General features: G+C 45.8%; 1 protein-coding gene across 3 annotated transcripts in view; it reads left to right on the forward strand.

Moving 5' to 3' along the window:
* LOC144770909 (uncharacterized) overlaps positions 1-27,437 on the forward strand; it is a 169,691-nt gene that overhangs the window by 75,037 nt on the left and 67,217 nt on the right. For all 3 annotated transcript variants that reach the window (XM_078655708.1, XM_078655707.1, XM_078655706.1), the window contains exons 8-9: positions 1,060-1,170; positions 2,229-2,339. In XM_078655708.1, the coding sequence (XP_078511834.1) occupies positions 1,060-1,170; positions 2,229-2,339 (222 nt within the window). The remainder of the gene's footprint in view (positions 1-1,059; positions 1,171-2,228; positions 2,340-27,437) is intronic.

Genomic DNA, 27,437 nt, shown 5'->3' on the forward strand with positions numbered 1-27,437 from the left:
TTAAGCTATTGGCATTGTAAATGACAATGACTTTTATGTATTTTTAAAAAACCAAAACATAAATAAAAGGCATTGTCATTTACACAATGCCAGTAATTCAAACTTGCGTAAATGCGTTACCTATTTCATTGCAAATGCTTGTTCTCCTATGGCATAATTGACTGCCTGTGACTCCGAATGTTGATCTGACACTTTATTTCTTTTTGATGTCTCCTCTTAGTGTGCAGAGAAAGAGGGATGAGCGACAACAAGGGCATGTGTAGGGGCAAGGGTAGTGGCAGGTTGGAGAAAAGGGCATAGTATTGCCTGACTTAAAAGACCAAGCCTCGATCTGTATACTGAATCTTCGCTATGGAATGAGTGACTGATGTGTGCAGTTCAGTTCACCCCTAGGAGGAGTCTTGCATAGCTGTGCCAGGATATTCCGGTTGTTAAAGTTTGATTTTCAAATGCCGCTTTGGCCGTCACCTACCCAGACGGTTTTTGGACATTTGTCTCGTCTCCTGCTCCGCTGCTGTCTCCTTCCTTTGGACTCCCAACTCTCCACAATCTGTTTTTTTCCATCCTCTTTGCTCCTTAATTGTTTTACTGTTGAGACCTAGCTGTTTGGCTGATGCCCGGTGGAGCTACCCGATAGCTAAAGAGGAGATGGGCTGTGGACTTCATCCTCGGCCGTCACCTACCCAGCCGTACTTTGGGCAGACTCTCCTTCGTCTCTCCATCCTATCTACTCCAACCCCCTTAACCCACCCCCTTACCCTTCTAAGCTCCATTGACATCGTCTTCTACTCTCTTTTCTAGTAACTGATGTAAAGTGTAATTGATGTAATTTTGTACTTCCCGTGGAACCTTATGTAAAGCGCTCTGATACCTCCGTGTCTAGCCAGCGCTATATAAAACTCTCAAAATGAAAAAATAAAATAAAAATAAGTACATAATGGGTTATCACATTAACGGTGACGTGATTCTGTAAGGTTATGCATAGATCCTTCTTTTAGCAATAAAGCAAGTGAAGAAACAAAAGTGAGTATTCTAAACATCTATATATTTTCTTACCAGGCCTTGAAGTTACCAGGTCAGCTGCGTCGGGCAGTGTTGCAGACAATGAGGAGTCTTATGCCATTGAGACCCAGGACTATGGAGGAGGAGAAGGTGTTTCTAGTTCTGTCGGTGAGTACATCTTGTCAAGTCGTGCCATCCTCATTTATTGCTAATAGTGAGTATGTATCATGACCACTGATTCCCTTCCATTGCAACCACCACTTTATCCCTAATCTCAGGTCCCAAAATTTGCGCCGGGGAGTTGTGTGGTTCAGACAATTATGACTGTGATCATTACAAGCCATAATGATCACAGAATTAAAAAAGAGTTGCATGTTGATGAAGCTAGTTTGTGAGTTTCCTCAGAGGGGAGATTATCTGTCTGCTTCAGGAATGGGTCTACTCATATGTGGCTCCCAATCAAGCACCCTTCAGTCTGTTTGCTAAGTGTAACAATTGTTTGGGCTAGACACGATTTGGATCTTCCAGCTTGAATGTTTTCCTCTACCTGCACTAGGCTGTTTTGAGCCTATAGCTTCACTGCATTCATCCCCAATGTTGAAGTGTCCAGCATTGGGTTTGGATGTTTTCCATTTGGATTGGGGTCTGTTGTTTTAGGGTTTTGCGAAGTAGTGTGCACTCACTGGCCACATATGTATGTACGTCTGTATGTTACGTTTTGCATTTGGAGGAAGGAGCTACATATAGTAGAGTGGTCCCTCATGCCATATGTAGTTTTGGTTATCCTCAGACGGATCACCTCCAGGAGCTGATGCTTTCTTTGTAGAGCTGGGTTTGGTTCCTCTCTGCAGTTCAGGAGACATGATGCTTGATAAATACTTTGGTAGCAGTAGGCAGCTTATCTTTCATTTCTTGGATTTGTTCATGTCGACTCTTGCAGCATCAAGGTTGCATGCATTGCTCTGGTTACTTGAGATATGGATAATAGCTATCTGACTACGATCGACTGATCACTTGCCGATGACCCTCACCTGGCAAACATTGAACTTTACAACATCCGCGTGCATAGCTCCTCATAAAATCCACTTGCTTACCAGTAAGTAATGTTTCCATCTTGTTTTAAGGGTTGTATGTGCTGCCTGTACATCAACACCTGTTGCCTCAAACTCTTCACAGTTGTCTCTGTTCACAGTGCACACTCTAACTGTGCTTTCCTTTCGCCGTAGAGCCGGGCATGCCCATGCCATATGTACCGATGGGCATAAATGAAGATGGAGAGACCTACCCCATTGACATCCAGGACTATGGGAAGAGTGAGGGCAATAGCAGTTATTTAGGTGAGTAAATCATACTACGTTTCAAAGCACAATGGCAAAATATCTTAGTGAACCATCCCATGATATATTTCTCTTTCCCTATAACTTACTAAGACTACTGCAGATTATTCATACTGTGATTCTTGATCCTTAAGGCGCTATTTTTCATTAAAATCATCTGGTTTATTTTGGGCAACAAAGATAAAACATACAAAATACATTATTTTATTGCCAAACAACAACTGAAAAATACTGTAGTGTGCTGATACATTTTCTTAGATGATACGTTCAGCAATAGTACATTTTGTTTGTTTCTTATGCTGCTTATATAGTGTTAGCAGGGAAAGACCTTTCCAAGATTATTTATAACAAATGTCCTGTCATTTACAGAGAGAAAAAAGGATAGAGGTGGAGCCCTGCCCTTCATTTGTCGCGGTGTGTGTTAGTCTCATTCATCAGCCAATCAGGGCAGGTAGCATTTACCTTGTTGTCTTTCATATCAGTTGATAGAGCAATAGCATGCATCGGCCTCGTGGCACGATCACCATCCTGTCGCATACACAATCGACATTCATGAGTGAGTGGGTGATGGCCGGTTCTGCTAAATACCCTTGTGCCTCCTGAGCAAGTCCCCAAAATAAAGGCAGATCTCTCTTTTTTGATAGCCTTCCTTCCCTGGTTGGGATGATTTTTGTTCATGACTGTATTTAAGTCTGTTTTAAAGGAACGCAGAAAGAGTACAATATCCTGTGTTCAAGAATAATTTAAGCAGGACATTTGCATACTCGCAATCCTTTTCTGTTTCACTTTCCTCATCTCACTACACCTCAATCAATCAATCAGGATTTGTAAAGCACGGCAACTCACCCATGCGGGACTCAAGGCGCAGGAGGTGCTGCCACTTCACAGTGCAATGTTTATTCGAACCGCCACGAAGCAGTGAAAAACGAGGGGACCAGCAGGAGAAAGCTCTCAGAAAAATTGGGGAGAAGGAAAGAAAAAACAGTAGAAAACTAGGCAAAAGCAGGAGAAAGCAGCATAACCATGCAAGATGAGACAAATGTAGTTAAATCCACTAAAAGCTATGTAAGTTAAGACAGGACATTTTAATTCACATGTCACAGCGAAGCATTTCATGAGCCAATAACATAAAATCCATAAAAATCTGGCAAAGAAAGATAGGTTTACAAATTCAGGCACATCAGATGAACAGTCATATCGAAAAAGTAAAACATTTTAATTGTTACCAGTAGTTGCACAATCTAAACTCATATCCCGGATTTGTGAAGTGTGCAAAAGAGCAAATATACAAAAAACTATTAAATACAGGGATAAATAGAGAGTAACACGTGGAGGATTCACAAACAACCTACTCTGTCTTAACATGACTATAAACGTATTGGAGAGGTGACCAAATATCGAGATTTCTCACAATACAATTGTGCATTGTGGAAATGTAAACACCGATAAGATTAAGTGCATTGCACGTAAAACAATATAGTACCTGCGTCTCGCTTTAAAATTGTTCAAATGAAACACAAATGGCAGTTTCTGGAGCCCCTGTTTCCCTAAAGAAGTACTTTGTGCCGATGTATATACAGTTATAATAAAGTGTCTAGCGCATAAAACTAGAAAGTCCTTGCCCGAATTTGCCAAGCTTACTACATCAGAAATAGAGGAAGATGTTTATTTCTTCCCTTACTTTCTCAAGCGAACAGCAGCGGGTATACATTTGTAGATCCTCAAACATATATGTTCTGTTTGAAGGAGCTGCAAATAACATTAGGCCGGGCTGCAACTTCTGATGCTCAAGTGCTCCAGGAGTGATTTTTGAACTGCTTCCTCAAAACATTATAGAGCTTACAAAAAAAAGAGCGTAAAAAAGACTGACTCGTTTTTGAGTCGCTTGGCAAGTCTCCAATAGAGATTCATTGTAGGAAGCTGGCAATGTATATGGTATGCCACTAGGGTGTTGTACCGTGCACAGAGTTCATGGGTTCCCCAAAAGTGTACAGGGCTCAATGTAAAACCTAAAGTGCTCTATTAGTGGTAGGGTGGGCAAGCAACCTTAGTTAGGCCTAACACACAGGAGTGTAAGACATTAATTGCACAACATTGACCAATAATGGAAACACAACTCAAAAAGAAGATCCACACAAATTTTAGAAAAATAAGCTTTGTTTGTATCTCATTTTAAGACCAAGATCTTCTCAATAAGGTAAGTAAGTTTTTAACTAAAAATACTTTTCACTTTAAAAAGTGGACACTTGCAATTTCTGAACAGCTCAATGTTACCCTATGGATGAAAACAATAATGTGGTTTAACTGGTAAGTACAAAATTTACAGTTCTGGTCTTCAGGACCAAAGGTCAGCTAGGGCAGGTGAGTATCAAAACTGCATCACTAGCGGCACACTGGCAGTCGGTTGCAGAGGTCAAAATCGGAGTTCGGTCCAATGCGTTTCCATCGGATTCGGAGTCCTTGTAGCTTTTTTTTTTTTTTTTGTTTTTTTTTTTTTGCAGAGTTTTATATAGCGCGAACTAGACCCGAACCGAATCAGGTATCAGAGCGCTTTACATATTTTTCCAGTTACGTTACATTTTTACGTTTTTCCAGTTACTTTCATTTTAGGCACGGGGAGATTAAGTGATTTGCCCAGAATCACAGGAGGTTTTGGCGTCGTTACCGAGACTCGAACCCAGTTCCTCCGAGGTCGAGCGTCCTAGCCGTTAGTTGGGTTCTTCTAGACAGGGCTGCTGACCTCTATAGATCTGGTCTTTGTTGAAGAGCAGGCAGTTTTCCTCGGGTTTCTGGAAGTCGCTGGCCACAGGACAGGCATTGTCTTCTTTACAGAGTCTTTAAAGCTGGAGACAGGCCGGTAGGGCTGGGGCCAAGTCTGTAGTCGTCTTCAGGCTTTGCTGCACAGAGTTTTTTTTCTTCCTTCATAGGTTGCAGGAATCTAACTTCTAGATCTTGGGAAGCCATCTGAATACTAAATTTAGGGAGCGTTTTATGGGAGTAGTAAGTAGGGTCAATGGGCACCATAGTTTGGGTGAGTACACCCACTATTATGCCACCCACCTGTGTGAGGGGGCATAGACCTAGCTCTGATTGGAGGAGTCTCCTCATCTTGAAAAGTGTGCTTAACTTCTTCTCTGCCTGAGGGGTTGTTAGCAAAGGTGGACACACCTCCTAGCCTTTTTAACTATTCCCACCGGTTCTCCCACATCAAGTGGGGGTGAAAACCGGGGGCTGCCATCTGCTGCTAGTAGCCAGAGTGGCGTCCCAGTCCCAGCGAGGTCCCCAGCGCTCCAGAGTCCAAGTCCACAGTGGGTTGACCCCTTCAGGACTCGCCAGTGGCCCAGTAAGGTGAAATCCGACCTCATAAGGCACCCCTGCATTTGGCCGCCTTGCACCCTGAAGAAAAGGACCTGAGGTGAACCTACATCCTCGAGCCCTCCAACTTACCTGCTCAGCTGCTGGTTCTTCCTGAAAGACTTCCTGGACAGAGCCTGCAGCTAAAAACCAAAACCGGCAATCCCTGTTAAAAACAGGACACCCGACGCCAAATCAGCATCCTACACCCGGCCTCCCCTGTGCCGCTGTTGGTTCACCTTTTGTGCTAACTCGGATACCCCATTGCCCTGAGCTAAAACTTTGCTCCCACATTCAAATGGCACGCCCATGAGCAGCCACCAACCGGAGGCCCACTATCCCCCATTGGATAAAATTGGGCCTCAGCACTCTGCACCCTGCTGCCCAAGTGCAGCTGAGGGTGCTTTTTGAGTGCATCCTCGACGCTTGGGGAAACCCTTGTTCTTACCCCAGAGACTTAACCCCAGAGACCGTTTACGTACCTGCAAACCAATAACCTTATTTTCCTCGTAAGCCCGCATTGACTGTTTTCCTCTGAAAAACTTCCAAGTGTTGAGGGTGTTAGTATGGTAACATAAGAAACAGTGTTTTGGGGAAAACTGTTTTACTTACCTTTTATCTAGGAAATGTCACAGTGTGATATCTATTTTACAAAACAAGGGAAACCCAGAAGGTATGCCATAGGGACCTTGGGCAGTAACGTATTTTAAAGAACAGTGGTCCCTATTTTGGAAAGAAAAATAGAGGAACACAATAATCATACGCTTAAATGTATCGTATGTCTTTTGTCCAGCCAGACAAGAATTTATTTTCATATAGGTTCAATTAATTGTGATTCAAAACATTAAATAACAAGTGGGCCCACTTGTTATTCAATGTTTTGAATCGCAATTAATTGAACCTATATGAAAATAAATTCTTGTCCGGCTGGACAAAAGACATACGATACATTTAAGCGTATGATTATTGTGTTCCTCTATTTTTCCTTCCAAAATAGGGACCATTGTTCTTTAAAATACAGTGTGATATCTAGGCATATCAAACGGAGTAGAAAAAGTAATCTAAAAAAGTACTGTAAAAAGTTATCAAAAGTAAACCAAACATTATTTCAAATGTATTTGAATAACTTACAAACCTATAACAAAGGTCATTTACATCCAGCTTGCTTGTTCATCAATCTGTCTTGAAAAGTACAACTTTACTTATCTGTACCAAGTCCTGCTCAGTTCTCAAAGTAAAATACAACAAAAGAAATACTTCTGTACAAACAGTTTATCAGAGTTCAGTCTTTGAGTGTGTGAAATCATTTCTTTCCTGAGTGTGTGCAATAAATGCTTAACATTACCCTCTGATAAAGCCTTACTGCTCGCCCACACTACCACAAATTGCGAGCAAGGTATTATCCTCTGTAAGCCTTTGGGGATCCACTGGACTCTGCACACTATACCTTACTTTGGTATAGTATATACCGAGCCAGCTTCCTAGATACCCCGTTAGTCCTTAGTAAATGGTACCCTGAGTACCTAGGGCCTGGGAGCTGAAGAGGGTACCCTGGGACCCCCCACTGCTACCATACCACTGCCCTTGCAGCTTGCATGCCCCTGTGAGGGAGAAAACGACAGTCAACTTGCAACATGGCACCCTGCCTACGTGCCATGTCATGCATGCATAGGTAAGTCACCCCTCTAACTGGCCTCACAGCCCTAAGACCGGGTGCACTATGCAACAGGTGAGGGCATACCTGCAAGAGCAGATTTGACCCTACAATATTGGGGTCCATTACTTTATTTATTTATTTAAGGTCTTCTACAGCGCAGGAATCGACCCATAGGGTATCTCCGCGCTTATGGTCTTCCAAGATGCCAGATCAGAAACATAAACATTGGGAGGCCAGGATATTAGATGGCTGGAAACAGATGAGTTTTTAGAGCTTTCTTGAAGGTCTGTATGTTAGTAATTTGTCTTAAGGCAAGGGGCAAATTGTTCCATAAAGTAGGACCCTTAAAAGACAGGGCACGGCCCCCTTGTCTTGACTTCTTGATCCGAGGGACTTGTAACAATAGTGAGTTACTAGAGCGCAATGAACGGGTAGGAATATACAGCTGAAATAATTCAGCCAGATATTTAGGGCCAGATCCCTGGAGGCATCTATGGATTATAGAGAACACTTTAAACTCGATTCGCTGGCGAATAGGCAACCAGTGGAGTTTACACAAAAGAGGGTGTGAAGAAGACCTAGGGGGGCGCCCAGAATTAGTCTGGCCGCAGTATTCTGGACCACTTGCAAACGACTCAACTACTCTTCGTTGACAGAGAGCAGTAAACCGTTGCAGTAGTCCAATCTACTGACGACCAGTGTCTGGACCAGTGTTTTCCTGTAGCAGTCATCCAGGTGCGGGAACACACGTCTCAGGAGCCCAATGGTCCTGAAACATGTTCCTGCCACCAGACTCGCATGTTCCTTGAGTAATAGCGCCTGATCCAGTCGCACCCCCAGATTTTTTACTGTCTGCTTAGGGAGAGGAGCAGATCCTAGATCCGGGGGCCACCACTCAGGAGACCACAAGAGAGGGGCTTCTCCAAAAAGCACGACCTCCGTCTTGCTTACATTACATTGCAAGCAGTTGGAGGCCATCCAGTCAGATACTGCTCTCATACCGGTGGCAAATACCTGTTTGATTGCCGATGTCAGGGTATGGAAGGGAAACAAAAGCTGAGTATCGTCAGCGTACGATATTGGAGTGCACCCATATTCTCTCACAATATCCGCCAGGGGGGCCACATAAATGTTAAAAAGTGTAGGGCTTAGGCATGAGCCCTGTGGAACCCCCTTAGTAAGCTCCCTAAAGATTGATTGATGGGAGCCCAACCTGACGGTTTGTGACCGACCCGAAAGAAAGCTTTTTAGCCAGGCCAGAGCCGAGCCGCCTATTCCCACCTTCCGCAGACGACCGAGAAGAATGTCATGCGAAACCGTATCAAAGGCAGCGGATAAGTCCAACAGCACCAAGATCATAGAGCCTCCTCTATCCTGTGCCATCCTGATAGCATTGGTCACGGAGAGGAGGGCCGACTCGGTGCTGTGGTTAGGTCTGAACCCAGATTGAGAATGGTCCAGACCACCCGCTGCCTCGATAAACTTGGAAAGATGGATATTCACATGTTTCTCGGTCATCTTGCTGATATGAGGAAGTAAGGAAATAGGACGAAGATTGGAAAGGTCCGACCATGGTGTGGTAAATAAATAAATAATACCTCTCTTTTTGCATGTATAAATGAATAACAGATAGCTCAATAAATAAGAGTCAAGATTCGAGGTAGTAGGAGTTTTGCAGGTTTAATACAGCATAAGGACAGGAACAGGACAACCTGCATAGGAATAGGATGGCAGGGCCCTGGCAGCGCTGCCAGGATCAGGATCGGGACAAGGGGACTTTTTAATAACAGTACATGGGCATATATACATATCGCAAACACATAGCATTACATTGCAATGGGCGTAGCAGTGGGTGGAGCAATAGGCGTGACGCGTAGCAGTCGCGAAAGATAAGGGTGAAAAGAGGTGTAACAGGGCGTATACACAGACATGTGATGCAAACGTAACAGAATATGTCATGAATGGGGCGGAAACCATGGAGGGGGCTACCTAAGGAGCCGGGACCTCTAACCTGATGGTGCGCGCAAACTGGCAATGACGTATCACTAGGAGAAGCTGGGGGCTTCGAACTCTGTGCTAGGAGCAGAGACTGAAGTCTGGAGAGTCAGGGCGACATGTACCTAAACAGTATCTAGTATCTGATGTTTAGAGAACATGTTGATATAAACTAGAAGTCAGGAGGGGAAAGGCTAACAGACACTAAGACTGGACCATGCATTATTCTACATGTAGTGCGTGATGAAGAATATTTAATGACCATTAATACAGTATTTCTCTAACGTGGAGACGTGAAGGCTAGACAATGACGGAAACTATTGATGCGATTCAGTAGCTTTAGGAATGCAGAGAAGGAGGGCTGGACTGATAGCTAGAATCATAACATACTCTTGGCAGACTCAGAGGCAGGGCCAAGCTGAGCCGGGCACTGCGAGGCAGGAAGTAAGTGAAGGGTCGAGGATACAGGTGGGGGCTGTATCGCTCCTCCGCGAGGCTTCAGGAGACAGGAGACAGGAGACAGGAGCTGAATCTGGTGTCCGGGCCCTTTTGAGGCCTAGAAACGGGGACTTTACAATGGAATAACGTGCACACTGAGAAACGTGGCAACATAGCTTTACATAGGCCTGATATTCGTAGTATTCACGAGAACTGGAAACTGCCATACTAGAGGTGGACACAACTGTAATTGCGTCTTTAATCAAACATGGGGAATAACATATGCATATTAATCATGCACATATAACATATGATGGATGACATGTAGGGACACAGAACATGGCAAAATTTACTTTTCCACATTCCCTCCTTGTCACTACGTTTCATCAGGAAACATCAATATTCATGATACCATCTATCATTTCATACAGTATCATTTGCTCGTCTCGAATTGTCTTGGAACGGGATTTAGAACGGGGCTTGGGACTAGGAATACAAGATGTAGCACAAATGCCGCAAATCGCAGGGCCACATTGTATACAGAGGCAGCAGCTGAATATGATCGCTACTGCAATACCTAGAAAGGACAAGACTTTCCATCCCCAGGCGGAAATTATATTCCAGAACCAACCGGACCATGTCCAGGTGCCTGGATTTTGGTGTAACAGATGGACAATTTTATGGAGTCTGGTTATAGCTGAATAGACAGACGGCGCGTTATTTGGAATGAAAATGCAGCAACTAGATCCGATGACTCTACAGGCCCCGCCCCTATCGGCCAGTATGACGTCAAGGACGAGACGATTCTGGAGCACGACAATTCTCATAAAGGATTGTTCCTCGGTTAAATTACTTAGAGCAGAAGTAGTCTCAATTACTACGGCTTCGAGTGTTCTGGTTAATCTACGTATCAGTTTACTATTCACAACTGTACCTAAATAAGGGAAGACACCTTTATTGATATCTATATATTGTTCTAGAGCAGTTTCAGTATAATCGACAATCGGGAGGTTTCTCTTGTGTCTAGTATGTACTAGGTGGGAATTCCTATGGTAGTCGGGTGGGGCTAGAAAAACAGGTGGCAGTAGGAAGGCAATGTAACAGGTTCCCTCCCAATCGAGGGGCAGACGAACATATGCGGTCTGACCACAAATAAAATAAGAATGACGTGAAGCTTTGAAAATAGATTTCCCACTGTCACTATACTTGACAATAGTAGTACAATCACTATGTCCTACATGTACGGAACCATTATTTCGGACACATAATTCGCCTTTGACTGGTAGTACTGAAATAGCAGGTAAGTCTGGAGTAGAATCAGACTGAACATTCAGGACCATGAAATTCGAAGAATAATTACCTAAATTGTACACTTCATTTTCTAGATCTAACCCGGTTCTGTGGGGGAAGCCTTGCTTGTCTGGAAAACATGTACTGTTAAGAAAAGACATATCTGTTGAGGATGACGTTAACGTGGACCATGCTCCACACGAACCATTATGTGAAAACGGATAAGGAAAGAGTGGCAGAACTCCCTTCGGTGTCTGGAAAGGGGGGAGTCGACCACACACCCAACAATTAGTGGCATTGCTGGTCTGGTGTGAATAATGTAACATGCGGATGAAAGAATTATTTCGCATAGCGAGGCGGTAAGAGAGTTCATGAGGAGGTATATCACTAAACGTGTGTTCTACTGTAACATTAGCAGACTTATTTACATGAGAAACTGGGAAACACAGGTAAAATGCATAACTGGTGCAGGAAATCATAATGCTGAGAAATAATATGAAACATAGAAAAACGATACATCGGATTGAGTTTTGACTAACTCTCTCACTATGGGGGTCTATTTTATACATGTCAGAAACAGTCTAACCGTTTCACCTAGGGGAGGACTTAGACAATCAAACTGGCTGACTTATTTTACTAGACCGGAGTTTCAACTTATACTCCTGCTGCGGAGTTTTCTCTAACAGGGGAGGGTTTGTAGCAATGTCTTTTGCGGGACAGTCCTTGAGAACAATATTTTGGCAATCCTTCAAATCCTGGGAAATGTTCTTTGAGACGGGTTTCAGTCCATAAAACTTCTTTATATGTGAAAGGTGCACCCAGCCTTTGCGACCCTCCAACTTCACGGCTGTACGGGTGGCGAGGAGGACCTGTCGGGGCTCCTTCCAGCGTGGCTCCAGCGGACTTGAGCGGTCAAAATTCCGGACAAGGACCATGGATCCTGGAACGATTTCATGCGGTGCCACCTCGGTATTGTCTGGAAATGCGGCGGCAACCTGTGAACGACAAGAGTTGAGGGCAGACATCAAGGAAGCTAGGTAATCTGTCAGCATATTACTTGAAACATCGGTAATACTTCGGGGTCTAGGAGTACCCCACATGTTAGGGGGGCGGCCGAAAACGACCTCATACGGGGACAGACCTGATCTGGAATGTGCGACCATGCGCATATAGAACAAGGCAACTGGCAGAGCTACTAGCCAGTCCACACCTTTCTCTTTACATACTTTTGCGATGCAAATTTTCAGGGTCTGGTTATGTCTCTCTACGAGACCTGCTGCTTCAGGATGGCGTACACAATGGAACTTCCACTGGTATCCTAACAAAAGGGAAACATGCTTCATCAACTCAGATGAGAATGGCTGGCCGTTGTCAGAATATACGACTCTAGGGAGTCCATAGCGGGGGAAGAACTCACGAACCAACTGCTTGGCAGTGGTCGCGGCTGTGTAATCTGGAACTGGATATGCTTCTGTCCACCTGGACAAGGCGCATACAACTACAAGGACATACTTGAAACCTCGACATCGCTCCATCTGAATATAATCCATCTGGAGGACTTCAAAAGGGTGGTCAGGAGGCTGGAATCCACCTTGTTCCACCGGGACACTTTTACCTGGATTAAACTGACAACATATCATACAGGTACGGACTTTCTGCTTGGCTGCAGCTCGTAAATGCTTGTTGAACCAAATGTTCTGGATACTGTCTAGCATAGCTTTTTCTCCTAAATGTGCTGGACTATGTGCGGTATTGATAATGACTTGAACCATAGAGTCGGGGAGAAACCAAGTGGCTTTTCCTTTCGTTAACCATCCCTGATCTGTCTGGACCCCTCCTTGTTCGGACCATTTCTTGATTTCTTCAGGAGTAGCATGTAACTGGATATCTATGACATCTTGAGTAGGGTCTTTAACTGTCATGCATGTAGTCGGATCTGGAGTGTGTGTCTGTGTCGGATTAACTGGAATGTCTGGAGTCTGTGCTGTAAGCTTGGCTGTGCGATCTGCTAGATTGTTACCTTGAGAAATAATGTCAGTAACTTTCGTATGTGCTTTGCACTTCATGATAGCAATGGATGTCGGTAAATGTATGGCATCTAACAGAGCTTGAATAAGGAGACCATGCTGAATCTTGGTTCCATGAGAAGTCATGAAACCTCTCTCCTGCCAGAGCACTCCGAAGTCGTGTACGACTCCAAATGCGTAGCGCGAATCTGTGTAAACATTAACTTTCAAGTTCTTGGCGTGTAGGCAGGCTTGTGTCAGAGCAACTAGCTCTGCTGCTTGAGCGGACAGGGTGTCAATACGGTGTGTTTCAATAACTTCGGTGTCGGTAGTCACTGCATACGCGGCGACTAGTTCTCCTGTACTTGTTCTCATACATGAACCATCCACATAAAGTGTCAGGTCGGGATCTGGTAACGGAATATCTGTCAGATCTTGTCTTGGCTTTGTCGTAATGTTAACTACTTCCACACAGTCATGTGTGGCAGAATTCGAAGTAACTGATGGTAACAATGTAGCAGGATTTAAAACGTTGCAGCGTCTGATTTCTATGTGTGGCTGGAACAGTGTCAATTCATAACCTGTTAAACGTGCAATTGTCAAGTGCTGAGTCTGTGTTCTGTTTAAAAGAACTTCCACGGAGTGTGGAACTTGTAATGTCAGGGAGTGTCCTAAGACTATGGAATCACTTTGTCTGATAGCTAGTGCTGTGGCTGCAACTGACTTGAGGCACACAGGCAGAGCCTGGGCTACAGGATCTAATGTGCTCGAAAAATAAGCACATGGCTTGTATTGTCCTGCTTGATCTTGTGTGAGAACAGATAATGCTGTACCTTCGCGTTCTGTGACGAAAAGTGTAAAAGGCTTACTGTAGTTTGGTGTAGCTAGAACTGGAGCTTGGCATAAAGCTTTCTTTAACTCATTGAAACTGAGTGTATGTTCAGATGTCCAAGGGAGGACAGTCGATACGGCTGCCTCCTGTGTCGTTAACTGTATCAGTGGCTTGGCTAGGAATGCATACTGAGGAATCCATTGTCGGCAATAAGAAGTGAGGCCGATAAAAGCACGTACCTCCTTCTGGGTCTTGGGCTGAGGAAGACTCGCTATTAACTGGATACGGTCTGGTGTCAACTGCCTACCCCTCTTGGACAGTAAGTGTCCTAAGTAGACCACTTGCTGGACACAGAATTGAAGCTTAGAAGGGGACACCTTGTGCCCCATCTCGGCTAGGAAATACAAGACTGTAAGGGATGCTCGCTCGCAAGCACGTTCAGAACGGGCTGTGATCAGTAGATCATCGACATACTGGAGCAGGGCAGTGTCAGTTGGCATGTGAATGTTGTCTAGTTGTCTCTTGAGTGCTTGACTGTAAATACTAGGACTTTCTGTGAAACCTTGAGGAGCTCGTGTGAACATATAGCTTCTTCCATTTAAACAGAATCCGAAAAGAAACTGGCTGTCTGGATGAATGGGAACACTGAAAAACGCGTTCTTGAGGTCTATGACAGTGAAAAATGAAGCTTCGGAATCAATGGCTGTTAATAGGGAAGAGATATCTGGGACAACTGGATATTGGGGAATAATACATTTATTAAGTTCTCGTAGGTCAATCACTAATCGATATACTGGGGGTGCATTTGGATCAGTACGTTTCATGACTGGAATGATCGGAGAATTGCATACATTGGAGTCAGTTTCTACAACTACTCCTTGAGCGATGAGCTCGTCAATAATTTTGGATAAGGCTGCTACAGCCTCAGGTGGCAATCTATACTGTCTGATTCGTGGTAACACTACACCTGGCTTGAGAGTCACACGATGGGGTGTGATTTGCATGTAACCTACATCAGTTGGACCTTGCGCCCATAGATGCTGTGGAACATTAGACAATCTAGGATCAAAATCTCGTAATACATAGTGACCCTTGAAGTCACGTAGGAACAATCGTATTCCCTCTGGGGAACAGCATATAACTGCACCTAATTCTTTCAGTGTTTTAATGCCTAACAGATTTTCTGGACATGACTTAGTAAGTAACAGATCAGTAGTTCGGGACAATGGACCTACTTCTAGAGTAACTGGCTTTGAAATCTCATTTACGATAGGTTTTCCTGAAAATCCAAGGGAAACATTTCTTGAGCCTGAGAGCGGAGCCCCTGGAACTTCGGCATGGCTAATTGTGGTCCTACTTGCCCCTGTATCAATCAGAAACTTTCTATCTTTCCCTAGTACTTGACTGTGAACATAGGGACCTTCTTGATCTACAGGTATCTCGATGAGAGGCAAGCCTACCTCCCTCTCTAGGCTGTTTCATGAATACGGTTGATACTCTGGATACTCAGACTGTGCATACTGGTACATCTGCTGTGTAACATGCTGTGTTGCAGCGATGGGCTGCGGTGCTGTAACTGTCTGTGGTGCATTCTGTGGCTGAGGAGTCTGTGAAACTTGTTCTTGTCTAGGCGGACGTGGTCTTTCTTTAGTCTTACCAGTAGCTTTGTTGTGTTTCAGAACTGCACACTCATTTATAAAATGACCTAGCTGTTTACAATAATTGCAGTTCCCTTTAACGGGAGCTGCAGGATGACTGGCTTGATTTGGACCCCTCTTCTGACTGTCTTGAGGAACAGATTGTGCAACTAGTACTTTCATTTTCGTGTCTTTCATACGTTTTCTCTCGTGTTCTTGCTCTTCCCTGATTCTATTCTGGTGGTATTGGAGCATCTGTAACATCTGGGACGGGGTATTAGCTTGCCAGGTACTTTCGACTTTCAAAACTCGATTTTTAATTGGTGGACTTGAATTCTCGACTAATTTAGTAACAAAAAGATGAGGGTATGACTCACTACTTGTCTTGAGACCACTGTTGATGCTAAAACATTTCTCAAATCTAGAATAAAAATCACTAATGTCTTCATCTTGTTTCTGTTTACAGGCTGAGATTGCATCCCAGTCTTCTTTTCTAGTTGTCAATAACCTAGGCAAAACTTGTATTAATAATTCCGGTAATTCTTTACATTTCGCTCCAAGACCGGTACCTGGTACTCGTGCCTTGTCTTCGGCTTCTAGAACTGCCCAATCGATCTTTTTCTCTCCCACCTCCCATTCTTTTTCCTTGAGCTTTTCATACACCCCTGCGGGCAGCAGAACCTTTAACATTTTAATTATATCTGGATACGTGTATTCTCCCATACGGAGCATGTCTTTTAATTCTCGGTGGAACCCTGCTGGATCTTTATCATGACAGGGAATTAATTTCTTCATCTCTAGGAGTTCCATCTTTGTAATCGGAGTGTAAACAAACACTCGTTCTAGTTCGCCACCCGTTCCTCTAACTGGGTGGACTTCTCGTAACGGATTCTGTCTCTCCATGTAAAATGGTTTACTTTCTGGGGGTGAGACATGAACAAAATGCGGGTTCAAAAACGTTCTATATTTGTGACGCTGTTCTAGAACGACACTAATTAAATCGGTACCTAAACCTTTCCATCTATACTGGAGTAACTCGTTCAGGATATCATGTAACGGGCCTGGATCAGAGTGCTGACCCTCATACAATGTAATGAGGTGTTGAATCATATACATACCCGCCAGTCGTTGCTCGGCTGGGGGCATTTTCAGAAACATTTGTGCCACTATTTCATCTGGAAAAGTGGTAGAATCAGTAATCCATCGGACTGCTGATCGGACTAGTTCTTGTTCATGCATGGTACTCAACTCACTGTAACCGATTCGTGATTTCAGAATGTGATCGGTAGCTTGGAATACTTGTTCTAGAGAACCTTGTTCTGGTGCTGGATGATGGAAAGTAGACTTGTGTTCTAGGCGTAAATGGCGATCTGGAAATCTAGATTTTCCTACATACGCTATTCTGTCGGGATTCTCGTCCTCAACCTCTTCAGTATCAGAGTTACTTTCTTTCTCGCTTACTTGTGCTGCTTTACGTTGATCGTGTAACCTTATTATTTCTTTACGAATTTTCTTGTACATACTTTCCATAGCACTGATGGTTCTGTGCTTACCCTCGGCTATATTATCACTCCACTTTGTCAGGGTTCTCATTTCGGCTTGATCTTTGGACGGGTAATCTTGTTCTCTTATTAGACAATTGATCAGAAACTTTAATATCATGAGCTGGGTCTCAGCTTTCCTTTGAGACATGGCCTCGCCAATGCTTTCTGGATCATCCCCTGTACGGATGAAACGATATATTCTGTCTAGATCTTCTTTCATATTCGGTAGGGTGACTAGATACTCGGCCACCCTTCTTACACGTAATGAATATAAAACCATATTATCCTCTCCTGGGACTGGATCATAGCCGCATTCATTAAGGGCTTTTCTTATTTCTGCTACAGACTGATGTCTGGGCGTACGCTGTGACGCTTGCATATGTAATTCGGCTGTCGTTAAACGCTTATGTGGCGGCGGGGTCTGAGGAGGACCTCCCCCTGCGGCCCCCAAACTAGAGTCGTCTACTGATGCTCTTCGTCCTGGCAGAGTGGGAAATGGAAATGTAGGCTGGACTTGTATGGCGGGCTGGACCGGGGGTACCGTAACAGGTACCCCGGTGTCTGGAGGAGCGGGAAGTGCCTGATTTACAGGGACTGGCGGAGCGCGAACAGGATTTGCATATTCTGGACTGTGTCGTCCAAATAGGACGAAATAAAAATATCAGCTGCGGTCGGTTTGTGACGTAACTTAGTCGGAACTAATGGTGGCGGGAAATTACTGGATGCCTCCGGGGTCGCTTTTGGCAAGCCCTCGGCAAGAAGAGGATACATACCCTTAATAAGGGCATTCCTCTGTCTCTCTGATTGTTCAGTTCTAATTCGTTCACCTATCTCGATTAATTCTTTTTCTTGTGCTCGTTCTGAGGATTCTCTACTTAATTCTGACTTTCTGATTTCTTTTTCGGTTCTTTTATGAGCTTCTTTGCGCCATAACTCGATGGCATCTTTCTGTGACTGTCTGGCTTTCTTTTTCCATAATGCTTCTTCTACTCTCATGATGCACTCGGCATCCCATGTACCCGATACGGGCCATCTATACTTTTCTTCTAACTGTTTGGTATAATCTACCCATACATCTAGATATAATATGGCACTTATGCCATGCTTCTGATACATAAAATGACCTGGACTGTCCCTAGGCGGAACTGGAACTGCTTCTTCTAACAAACCCTTTCTAGTTTTTAACTGACGTAATCTCGAAAAGAGAGACATTGTAAACTTGAATCGGAACACAATACAATAGACGAGGAACAATAACAATTGGGAGAACAATTAAGGCATACCACGACATTGGAAATACATTGAACAACATCATAACATAACAGTTCGGACAGAATATTACCTGGAATACTGAGAACAGAAACACAAGAATTTCTCGAGAACGGAACAGACTAGAGTTACTGGATGCACTGCTGAAACAGTACGGAACATACCGGTCCCATAAAGGGACGCATCAAGACCCGTATCCACCTAGGTGAACACTTCGTTTGTGGGTCTGTGTACCACCAACCCACGGACCAGAGTCAATTTAGATTGACCCTGTCTAGATACTACCCCAGCGACGGTACTCACCGGGCAGCAAGAACGGAAGGCCTCGGATCGGACTGGACTGCTACGACGACGGACGACGAACTTCGGACTTCAGTTACGGGTGGACCTCCGGATACCTCGGACCTTGGACTCTCGGCTTGGGCTCTGGTCGGGACTCGCCGCGTTCCTCCACCGTCTCGTCTGGATGCTGGACCGCCTCCTCCGTCTCCTCCGTGGGCCTGAGGGATACTTGAAGCAGAAATATCTGCCGGTGCGCAGAAGAGTTCCGTCACGACTGCAGAGGGTCAGGGGGTCGGCGTGGCTTCACCGACGTGTGGGGAAAGGGCAAGTCCCTATTCGGGCGCCATTATGTGGTAAATAAATAAATAATACCTCTCTTTTTGCATGTATAAATGAATAACAGATAGCTCAATAAATAAGAGTCAAGATTCGAGGTAGTAGGAGTTTTGCAGGTTTAATACAGCATAAGGACAGGAACAGGACAACCTGCATAGGAATAGGATGGCAGGGCCCTGGCAGCGCTGCCAGGATCAGGATCGGGACAAGGGGACTTTTTAATAACAGTACATGGGCATATATACATATCGCAAACACATAGCATTACATTGCAATGGGCGTAGCAGTGGGTGGAGCAATAGGCGTGACGCGTAGCAGTCGCGAAAGATAAGGGTGAAAAGAGGTGTAACAGGGCGTATACACAGACATGTGATGCAAACGTAACAGAATATGTCATGAATGGGGCGGAAACCATGGAGGGGGCTACCTAAGGAGCCGGGACCTCTAACCTGATGGTGCGCGCAAACTGGCAATGACGTATCACTAGGAGAAGCTGGGGGCTTCGAACTCTGTGCTAGGAGCAGAGACTGAAGTCTGGAGAGTCAGGGCGACATGTACCTAAACAGTATCTAGTATCTGATGTTTAGAGAACATGTTGATATAAACTAGAAGTCAGGAGGGGAAAGGCTAACAGACACTAAGACTGGACCATGCATTATTCTACATGTAGTGCGTGATGAAGAATATTTAATGACCATTAATACAGTATTTCTCTAACGTGGAGACGTGAAGGCTAGACAATGACGGAAACTATTGATGCGATTCAGTAGCTTTAGGAATGCAGAGAAGGAGGGCTGGACTGATAGCTAGAATCATAACATACTCTTGGCAGACTCAGAGGCAGGGCCAAGCTGAGCCGGGCACTGCGAGGCAGGAAGTAAGTGAAGGGTCGAGGATACAGGTGGGGGCTGTATCGCTCCTCCGCGAGGCTTCAGGAGACAGGAGACAGGAGCTGAATCTGGTGTCCGGGCCCTTTTGAGGCCTAGAAACGGGGACTTTACAATGGAATAACGTGCACACTGAGAAACGTGGCAACATAGCTTTACATAGGCCTGATATTCGTAGTATTCACGAGAACTGGAAACTGCCATACTAGAGGTGGACACAACTGTAATTGCGTCTTTAATCAAACATGGGGAATAACATATGCATATTAATCATGCACATATAACATATGATGGATGACATGTAGGGACACAGAACATGGCAAAATTTACTTTTCCACAATGGGAGGGCTGCATTCTTTCGAATAGGGTTCACTACCGCTCTCTTCCATTCAACAGGCACATGACCTTCTCTAAGAGAGAGATTGATCACAGTTTGCATTCCAGGTAGGAGCAGATTCCCAAGAGAGCCCACCATTTTCACTGGCAGAAGATCTGAGGGAGAACCTGTTTTGATTTGGCTGGCCAGAAGAGTAGCATCAGAGAGATTAATCTCTGGAAATGTGGTAAATGAGATGCTGGCACCCACTATGGTGACCATCCTGACTCGTCAGAGACGGCCGCTCCTCATCACGCTGCCTCCCCGACCCCACTGCGGTATCGTTCACTCTTCTGCTGTGCTGTGCCCAATTTGATTGCTCACTTGATCATTCAGCTGCTTTGCTGCTTTGTGCTGCGCCCGATCTGTCCACTCATTTAATTACATAGCGCTCCTTACTTTAGCAGAGCAGAATAGCGCTAGTCCATATCGGACTAATTAGCATACTAGCACAGCGCGCTGCAACGCTGAGCTTTACCTGAGGTGCCTCGCTTTAACTATTGTGTCTCCCTGTGCCCTAATAGTAACTTTTTAGCGTGTATTTCAAGTGTGTGCCCCGACTGCCATTTTGTTTACTACCTTGTTTGTTGTTTAGTCTCCCCTCCCCGGATATCCACCCCGCCTCCCAGCTGCTCCGCCCTCCCACAGTGCATCAGGCTCGGTCTGTCCACACGACCTCTGTGACCATCCTGACTCGTCAGAGACGGCCGCTCCTCATCACGCTGCCTCCCCGACCCCACTGCGGTATCGTTCACTCTTCTGCTGTGCTGTGCCCAATTTGGTTGCTCACTTGATCATTCAGCTGCTTTGCTGCTTTGTGCTGCGCCCGATCTGTCCACTCATTTAATTACATAGCGCTCCTTACTTTAGCAGAGCAGAATAGCGCTAGTCCATATCGGACTAATTAGCATACTAGCACAGCGCGCTGCAACGCTGAGCTTTACCTGAGGTGCCTCGCTTTAACTATTGTGTCTCCCTGTGCCCTAATAGTAACTTTTTAGCGTGTATTTCAAGTGTGTGCCCCGACTGCCATTTTGTTTACTACCTTGTTTGTTGTTTAGTCTCCCCTCCCCGGATATCCACCCTGCCTCCCAGCTGCTCCGCCCTCGCCCCTCCCCCCCAACTCCTTTATATGAATGATGTACTTCCGCGCAGCGTTCACGCGCAGCGAACGCACGCCGAAGGTGCGCCAAAGGTAAGCCCGTCTGCGCCCATCCGCGCCTGGACCGCGACCAGCGCCAGACCCCCTGCCCTATGCCGCTCCCAACCCCCCAGAGTAACTTATGATGCCGCTACTCTCCTCGCCTTCAACGCCGGACGCACCCCACTATGCTGCGTTGCTACCCCAGGACGTACCCACGGCCCATTCTCCTGCCTCTCCTGTAAGTTCAACTGCGTCAGGACCCTCACCAAACACACTTCCTCCACACTCAGCTCCGAACCCAACGACTTGAAATGCATCCTACTGAACACCCGCTCGGTCCACAGACACGCAACCGAACTCTGGGACCTAATCGACACTGTGTCACCTGACATCGCCTTCCTCACTGAAACATGGATGAATGCATCTTCTGCCCCCGACATCGCCATAGCCATACCGGACACTTACAAGATCATTCGAAAAGACCGCACTATTAAAAAAACTGGAGGAGGCATCGCCATCGTCCATAGAAACACCATCAAAATTACAACCAGCTCTGACGACAATCTTGCAACCGCCGAACACCTCCACTTTCAGATCCACACCGACCCCAGGACCACCCTTAGAGGAACCCTCATCTACAGGCCCCCAGGCACCCGATCTCAATTCAGCGACGACATCACTGACTTCGTCAGCCCGCACGCCCTCCGAGAACTACATTCTTCTAGGAGACCTCAACTACCACCTTGACAACATTCTCGACAACAACACCACCACCCTCCTGGACAACCTGTCCAATCTCGGACTCAAACAACTTGTTGACACCCCCACTCACACAGCCGGACACACGCTCGACCCTATCTTCACCTCCAGCAAGCACATCTCCTTCGATCACACTACAGCTCTCCACTGGACGGATCACAGCTGTGTTCACTTCAGCTACAAAACAACCCTGACCCACAACCGTCCACAACCCATTCCCCGAAGAAAATGGAAAAAAATCACCACCGACCAACTCCTCGCATCCCTCAGCCAAAACATTCCCACCCTAACAACGGACCCAGACCAAGCGGCCACAAACCTCAGGCAATGGATTACTCACAGTGCGGACGAACTAGCACCCCTGAAAAAACACCAGTTGAAATCATTCAGCAAAAAGGCTCCCTGGTTCAATGATGACCTCAAAAAATCCAAGAAGACATGCCGCACCCTGGAGAAGAATTGGAGAAAAGAACCTACCTCAGACAACATGACCTGCCTCAAGACAGCCACCCGCAAACACCACCAACTGATTCGATCCGCCAAGAAATCAGCATTTAAGGACCGTCTCGACAACAATTCTCATAACAGCAAGGAACTCTTCAATATCGTCAAAGAATTCACCAACCCTCCCGCAGCATCCAACGACATCACTAACTCCCAAGACCTCTGCAATGCACTATCCTCCTTCTTCTACAACAAAATTGCCGACATCCACAACAGCTTCAAGAACACTCCCAATGACCAACTCACCCCACCCCCTTCCGTTCCCACCCCTCCAACTAACTACCGCAATTCCTGGAACCCAATCACCATTGAAGATACCATTCGCCTCATGAACTCAATCCACTCTGGCTCACCTTCTGACCCCTGCCCCCGCTACATCTTCAACAAAGCTGACTCCATCATCGCTCCCCAACTCCGCGATGTCATCAACTGCTCCTTCAACTCAGCCACCTTTCCAGAAATATGGAAACACGCCGAACTCAGCGCCCTTCTAAAAAAACCAACAGCAGACCCCTCAGAACTGAAAAATTACCGACCCATCTCCCTCCTCCCTTTCCCGGCCAAAGTCATCGAGAAAGCCGTCAACAGCCAACTCGCAGCCTTCCTGGAATCCAACAACTCCCTGGATCCCTCACAGAACGGCTTTCGAGCCAAACACAGCACCGAGACCGCCCTCATTGCGGCGACCGACGACATCCGAGCACTCCTGGACAACGGTGAAACAGTGGCCCTCATTCTTCTCGACCTCTCCGCCGCCTTCGACACTGTCTGTCACAACACCCTCATACAACGCCTCAACAACATCGGCATACAAGGAAAAGCCTTGGACTGGATCATCTCGTTCCTAGCCGGGAGAACACAGAGAGTCCGACTCCCCCGTTTCTACTCAGAGCCCACCGAAGTCATCTGCGGCGTACCTCAAGGCTCCTCACTCAGTCCCACCCTCTTCAACGTCTACATGAGTCCCCTCGCCTCCATCGCACGTCGACACAACCTCAACATCATCTCCTACGCCGACGACACCCAGCTGATACTCTCCCTCACCAAAGACCCCAACACCGCCAAGGACAACCTCCACGAAGGTATGAAAGAAGTAGCCGAATGGATGAAACAGAGCCGCTTAAAACTCAACTCAGACAAAACTGAGGTGCTCATCCTTGGATCCTCTCCCTCAGCTTGGGACGACTCTTGGTGGCCTTCCGCTTTGGGATCAGCGCCCACACCCACGGACCATGCACGTAACCTTGGCTTCATCCTAGACTCCTCTCTCTCAATGTCCAGACAAGTCAACGCCGTATCGTCCTCCTGCTTCAACGTCCTTCGCATTCTCAAAAAGATCTTCCGCTGGATCCCCCTCGAAACAAGAAAGACTGTCACCCATGCACTGGTCATGAGTCGACTGGACTATGGCAACACTCTCTACGCCGGAATTACAACAAAATTGCAGAAAAAGCTCCAGCGCATCCAAAACGCATCAGCGAGACTCATATTAGACATCCCGCGCCAAGAGCACATCACCGGTCACTTAAAAAACCTCCACTGGCTTCCCGTCAATAAAAGAATTACTTTCCGCCTTCTTACCCACGCACACAAGGCCCTTTATAATCTAGGACCAGAATGCCTCAACTCCCGACTGTCCTTCTACTATCCCACCCGCCAACTAAGATCATCCATTCAAGCCCTCGCCGCAGCCCCGCGCATCCGAAAAACCACCATGGGTGGCAGATCCTTCTCCTTCCTGGCTGCCAAGACCTGGAACTCACTCCCCACCCACCTCCGCCTTACTCAAAATCACATCTCCTTCAGAAAAGAACTGAAAACTTGGCTATTCGATAAACAATGAACCCCTCCCGCCTTGAGACCCTCTGGGTGAGTAGTGCGCTTTACAAATGCCTGAACTTGAACTTGAACTAAAGGCAGAGATGGAATAGGTGAGATGGGTATTGTCGGGGACAGAAAGGTGGTATTTCTCCCGACAATCCCTGACTGCTTAATCTTCTCGTAGATAAGCTCTATTTTGTTCTCGAAGAATAGCGATATTTCATCACACAGGATTTGAGAGAAGTCATCAGGACTCTCACAAGCCACAGGTTTTGTAAAGGACTGTAGGATCTTATAGAGTTCTCTGGACGAGTTGCCTGCTTCAGCCAATTGTGATGCAAGACAGCTCCTCCTGGCCATCTTTAAGTTGTTATGATAGGAGGCCAGGGCGTCAGTGTACTCTTTCTTACTATTATCCATGTGTGATTTCCTCCAAGCCTTTTCGAGCTTTCTACACTTCTGTTTCTCGCCTCGAAGTTCTTCAGTGTACCATATCGCTTGTTTGGATACTGGATGCTGTTTATGAAGCTTCAGTGGCGTCAATAAATCCATTGCTTCTAAAAGAGCATTGTTATACTTAGCTAGGGCGGACTCCACATCATCTATCTCTATAAAGATGGGTTCCTTCCAAACCCTCAACATTTCATCTAGAGTTACTTTGTGCCATGATCTCCGCAGGGTAGCAGGGAGAACCTTTTGATGTAAACCGGCCAGACCACAAAAGAAGAATTCAACCATGTGATGGTCGGACCAGCTCACTTGGGACGTTGACCAATATTTAATTTTAGAACAATTAGAAAAAATTAGATCCAAAGTATGCCCACCTATATGTGTGGGACCTTCATTTTGGATCTCTAACCCTAAACTTTTGAGATCCGAAAGTAGTAGTGCAGTATCAGGGTGACTACGGAGGTCTGCATGAATATTAAAATCTCCAAGGAGAATAAAATCTTCTTTGGCTTTTTGGTGTGGAGCCAGGAATTCCACTAAAGAGAGTGAAAAGCCCGCGCTAGACCCTGGGGGCGGTACACTAGTGCCCCCTTCCAGTCAATTTTGGAGGTAAGATTGATCTTAAAAACCATAATTTCCATCATGGGGCAGCTTCTTTGTTCTAATAGGGAGATCTTCAAACCCTCTTCTCTATACACTATAGCAATAACTCCCCCGGTTTTGACAGGTCGATCCAATTTAAGAACCTTATATCCCTTCGGAACTCCTAACGTGATGGCAGGGACTGTGTGGGGCTTTAACCATGTTTCCGTAAGGAAACAGATATCTGGTTTTACAGTTGTAACTAGATCCCAAAGTTCAAGATAATGCTTTGGTAAAGAGCGAATATTTAAAAGAAAACTTTTTAAACTATTCGCTGGCGCAGTTTCCTTAATATTAGGGTAGATGGAAGGAATAGGCGGAAATGTGTGTAGATAGGGCCTAATGAGTAGCTTGTATTCCCCAACAATACAGTCAGTTCCTAGACTAGTAGTAGATGCCTGAAAGCAACAGTATCGGCATGAAAACGGACCTTCGGGGCATAATAGAGGACACACAACACAACCTACCAGAGGGTCTGGCTGCAGATCTTTGAGCGCCTGGGAGGAGTACCGAAAGCTATGACTCATAGTTGCATCTAGATCCTTTGAGACAGAGCCCCTGGCCCCTGGCCCTGTCCAGTCGCGGACGGGCGCAGACGGCCTTCTCTCTGGCTTGTCTCAGGCGCGTCCTCAGGCGCTCCCCTGCGCGCGACCGCTGCGCGCTCAGAGCGACGAGAGGGCTAAGTAGCCCATCCTTGTAAAAGACTATACCGCTACCCGCTGCGTATTAGCGGAAGTGGGGTGGGTGTCTCGCTCTTACCTGTCCGCCCTCCGCTCTACGGCGCTAATTGCTGAGTCGGACCGGGGCGGGCAGGCTACAACATCGAGCAGACTTCCTTTGGTTGTGAGTAAAGATTTGATTACCCCAGTGAGCCCAGCTGCATGAGAGATACTATTTTAAAAAACGACGACGATACAAATTAGTTTTTTTAAACGATTCAAACTGTGTAAATTAAAACAACAGAGTTCCCAATTCAGACAAAGTAATGCTTGGTCCGCTATTAATACGCTTCTATACCTGTCTGGCGTCAAGCGGATCGGAGAGACACTGCCACTGTCCTCCCTAGCCTTAATATTGTAGGTGCCAGGGAAGCAATAGAGAGTACATGGGCTGGAAACACAGCAAGTCGTGTTCCCCAGCACAGTGATGGCTTCACTGAACACAGAAGTGTTTGGTACCAAGCTACTCCTTTCAATAAATCTACACGGATGCCAGTGTGGGATTAATTGTACAATGTACCCAGAGGTGCCCCTTGTGCCTCTGGTGTATGTTTGGTGCTGCTTTGTGGGCCCCCACTGTGCTGGTCCTTACTCTCAAAGCTTAGCCCCTGCACCCAGTCTACTTACTTGCAAGGAGTCTGTCTCCAGACACCCCCAGTCTCCATTGAAATGCATTTAGCCGAACTCCTATTTTGACCTCTACAGCCGGCCGCACCTGTGCCACTGGTGGTGCAGTTTTGGTATTCACTTGATCCTTGCCCCTTGCTAACTTTTGGTCCAGGAGATTGGGTTTGTAAATGCATTACTTACCTGTCTAATCGCTGTATTGTTTTCCCCATAGGATAACATTGAACTGTGCTGAAAAGTTTCTAAGTGTCGATTTTACAATTTCTTTTAACTTACCTTATTGTGAAGAAATGGTCAGAAAATAAATCACAAAGTATAATTTTCTAAAGTTGATCTGGATCTCCTTCTTGAGTCGTGTGTGTATTATTGATCACTGTTGTGCTATAAATGTCTTACAATACCCCTGCTCCATGTTTCAACATGGAGAGCGGTGCAGCGCGGCTCAAAACAATCTTCATAAACCATCACCTTAACCCGCGGAGCTATTTACTATTTTCTCACAACTGGGCCCATTACACTTACCTTTCAT

This window comes from Lissotriton helveticus, chromosome 7 (genome assembly GCF_964261635.1).
Source record: "Lissotriton helveticus chromosome 7, aLisHel1.1, whole genome shotgun sequence".
In the NCBI taxonomy this organism is placed as follows: Eukaryota; Metazoa; Chordata; class Amphibia; order Caudata; family Salamandridae; genus Lissotriton; species Lissotriton helveticus.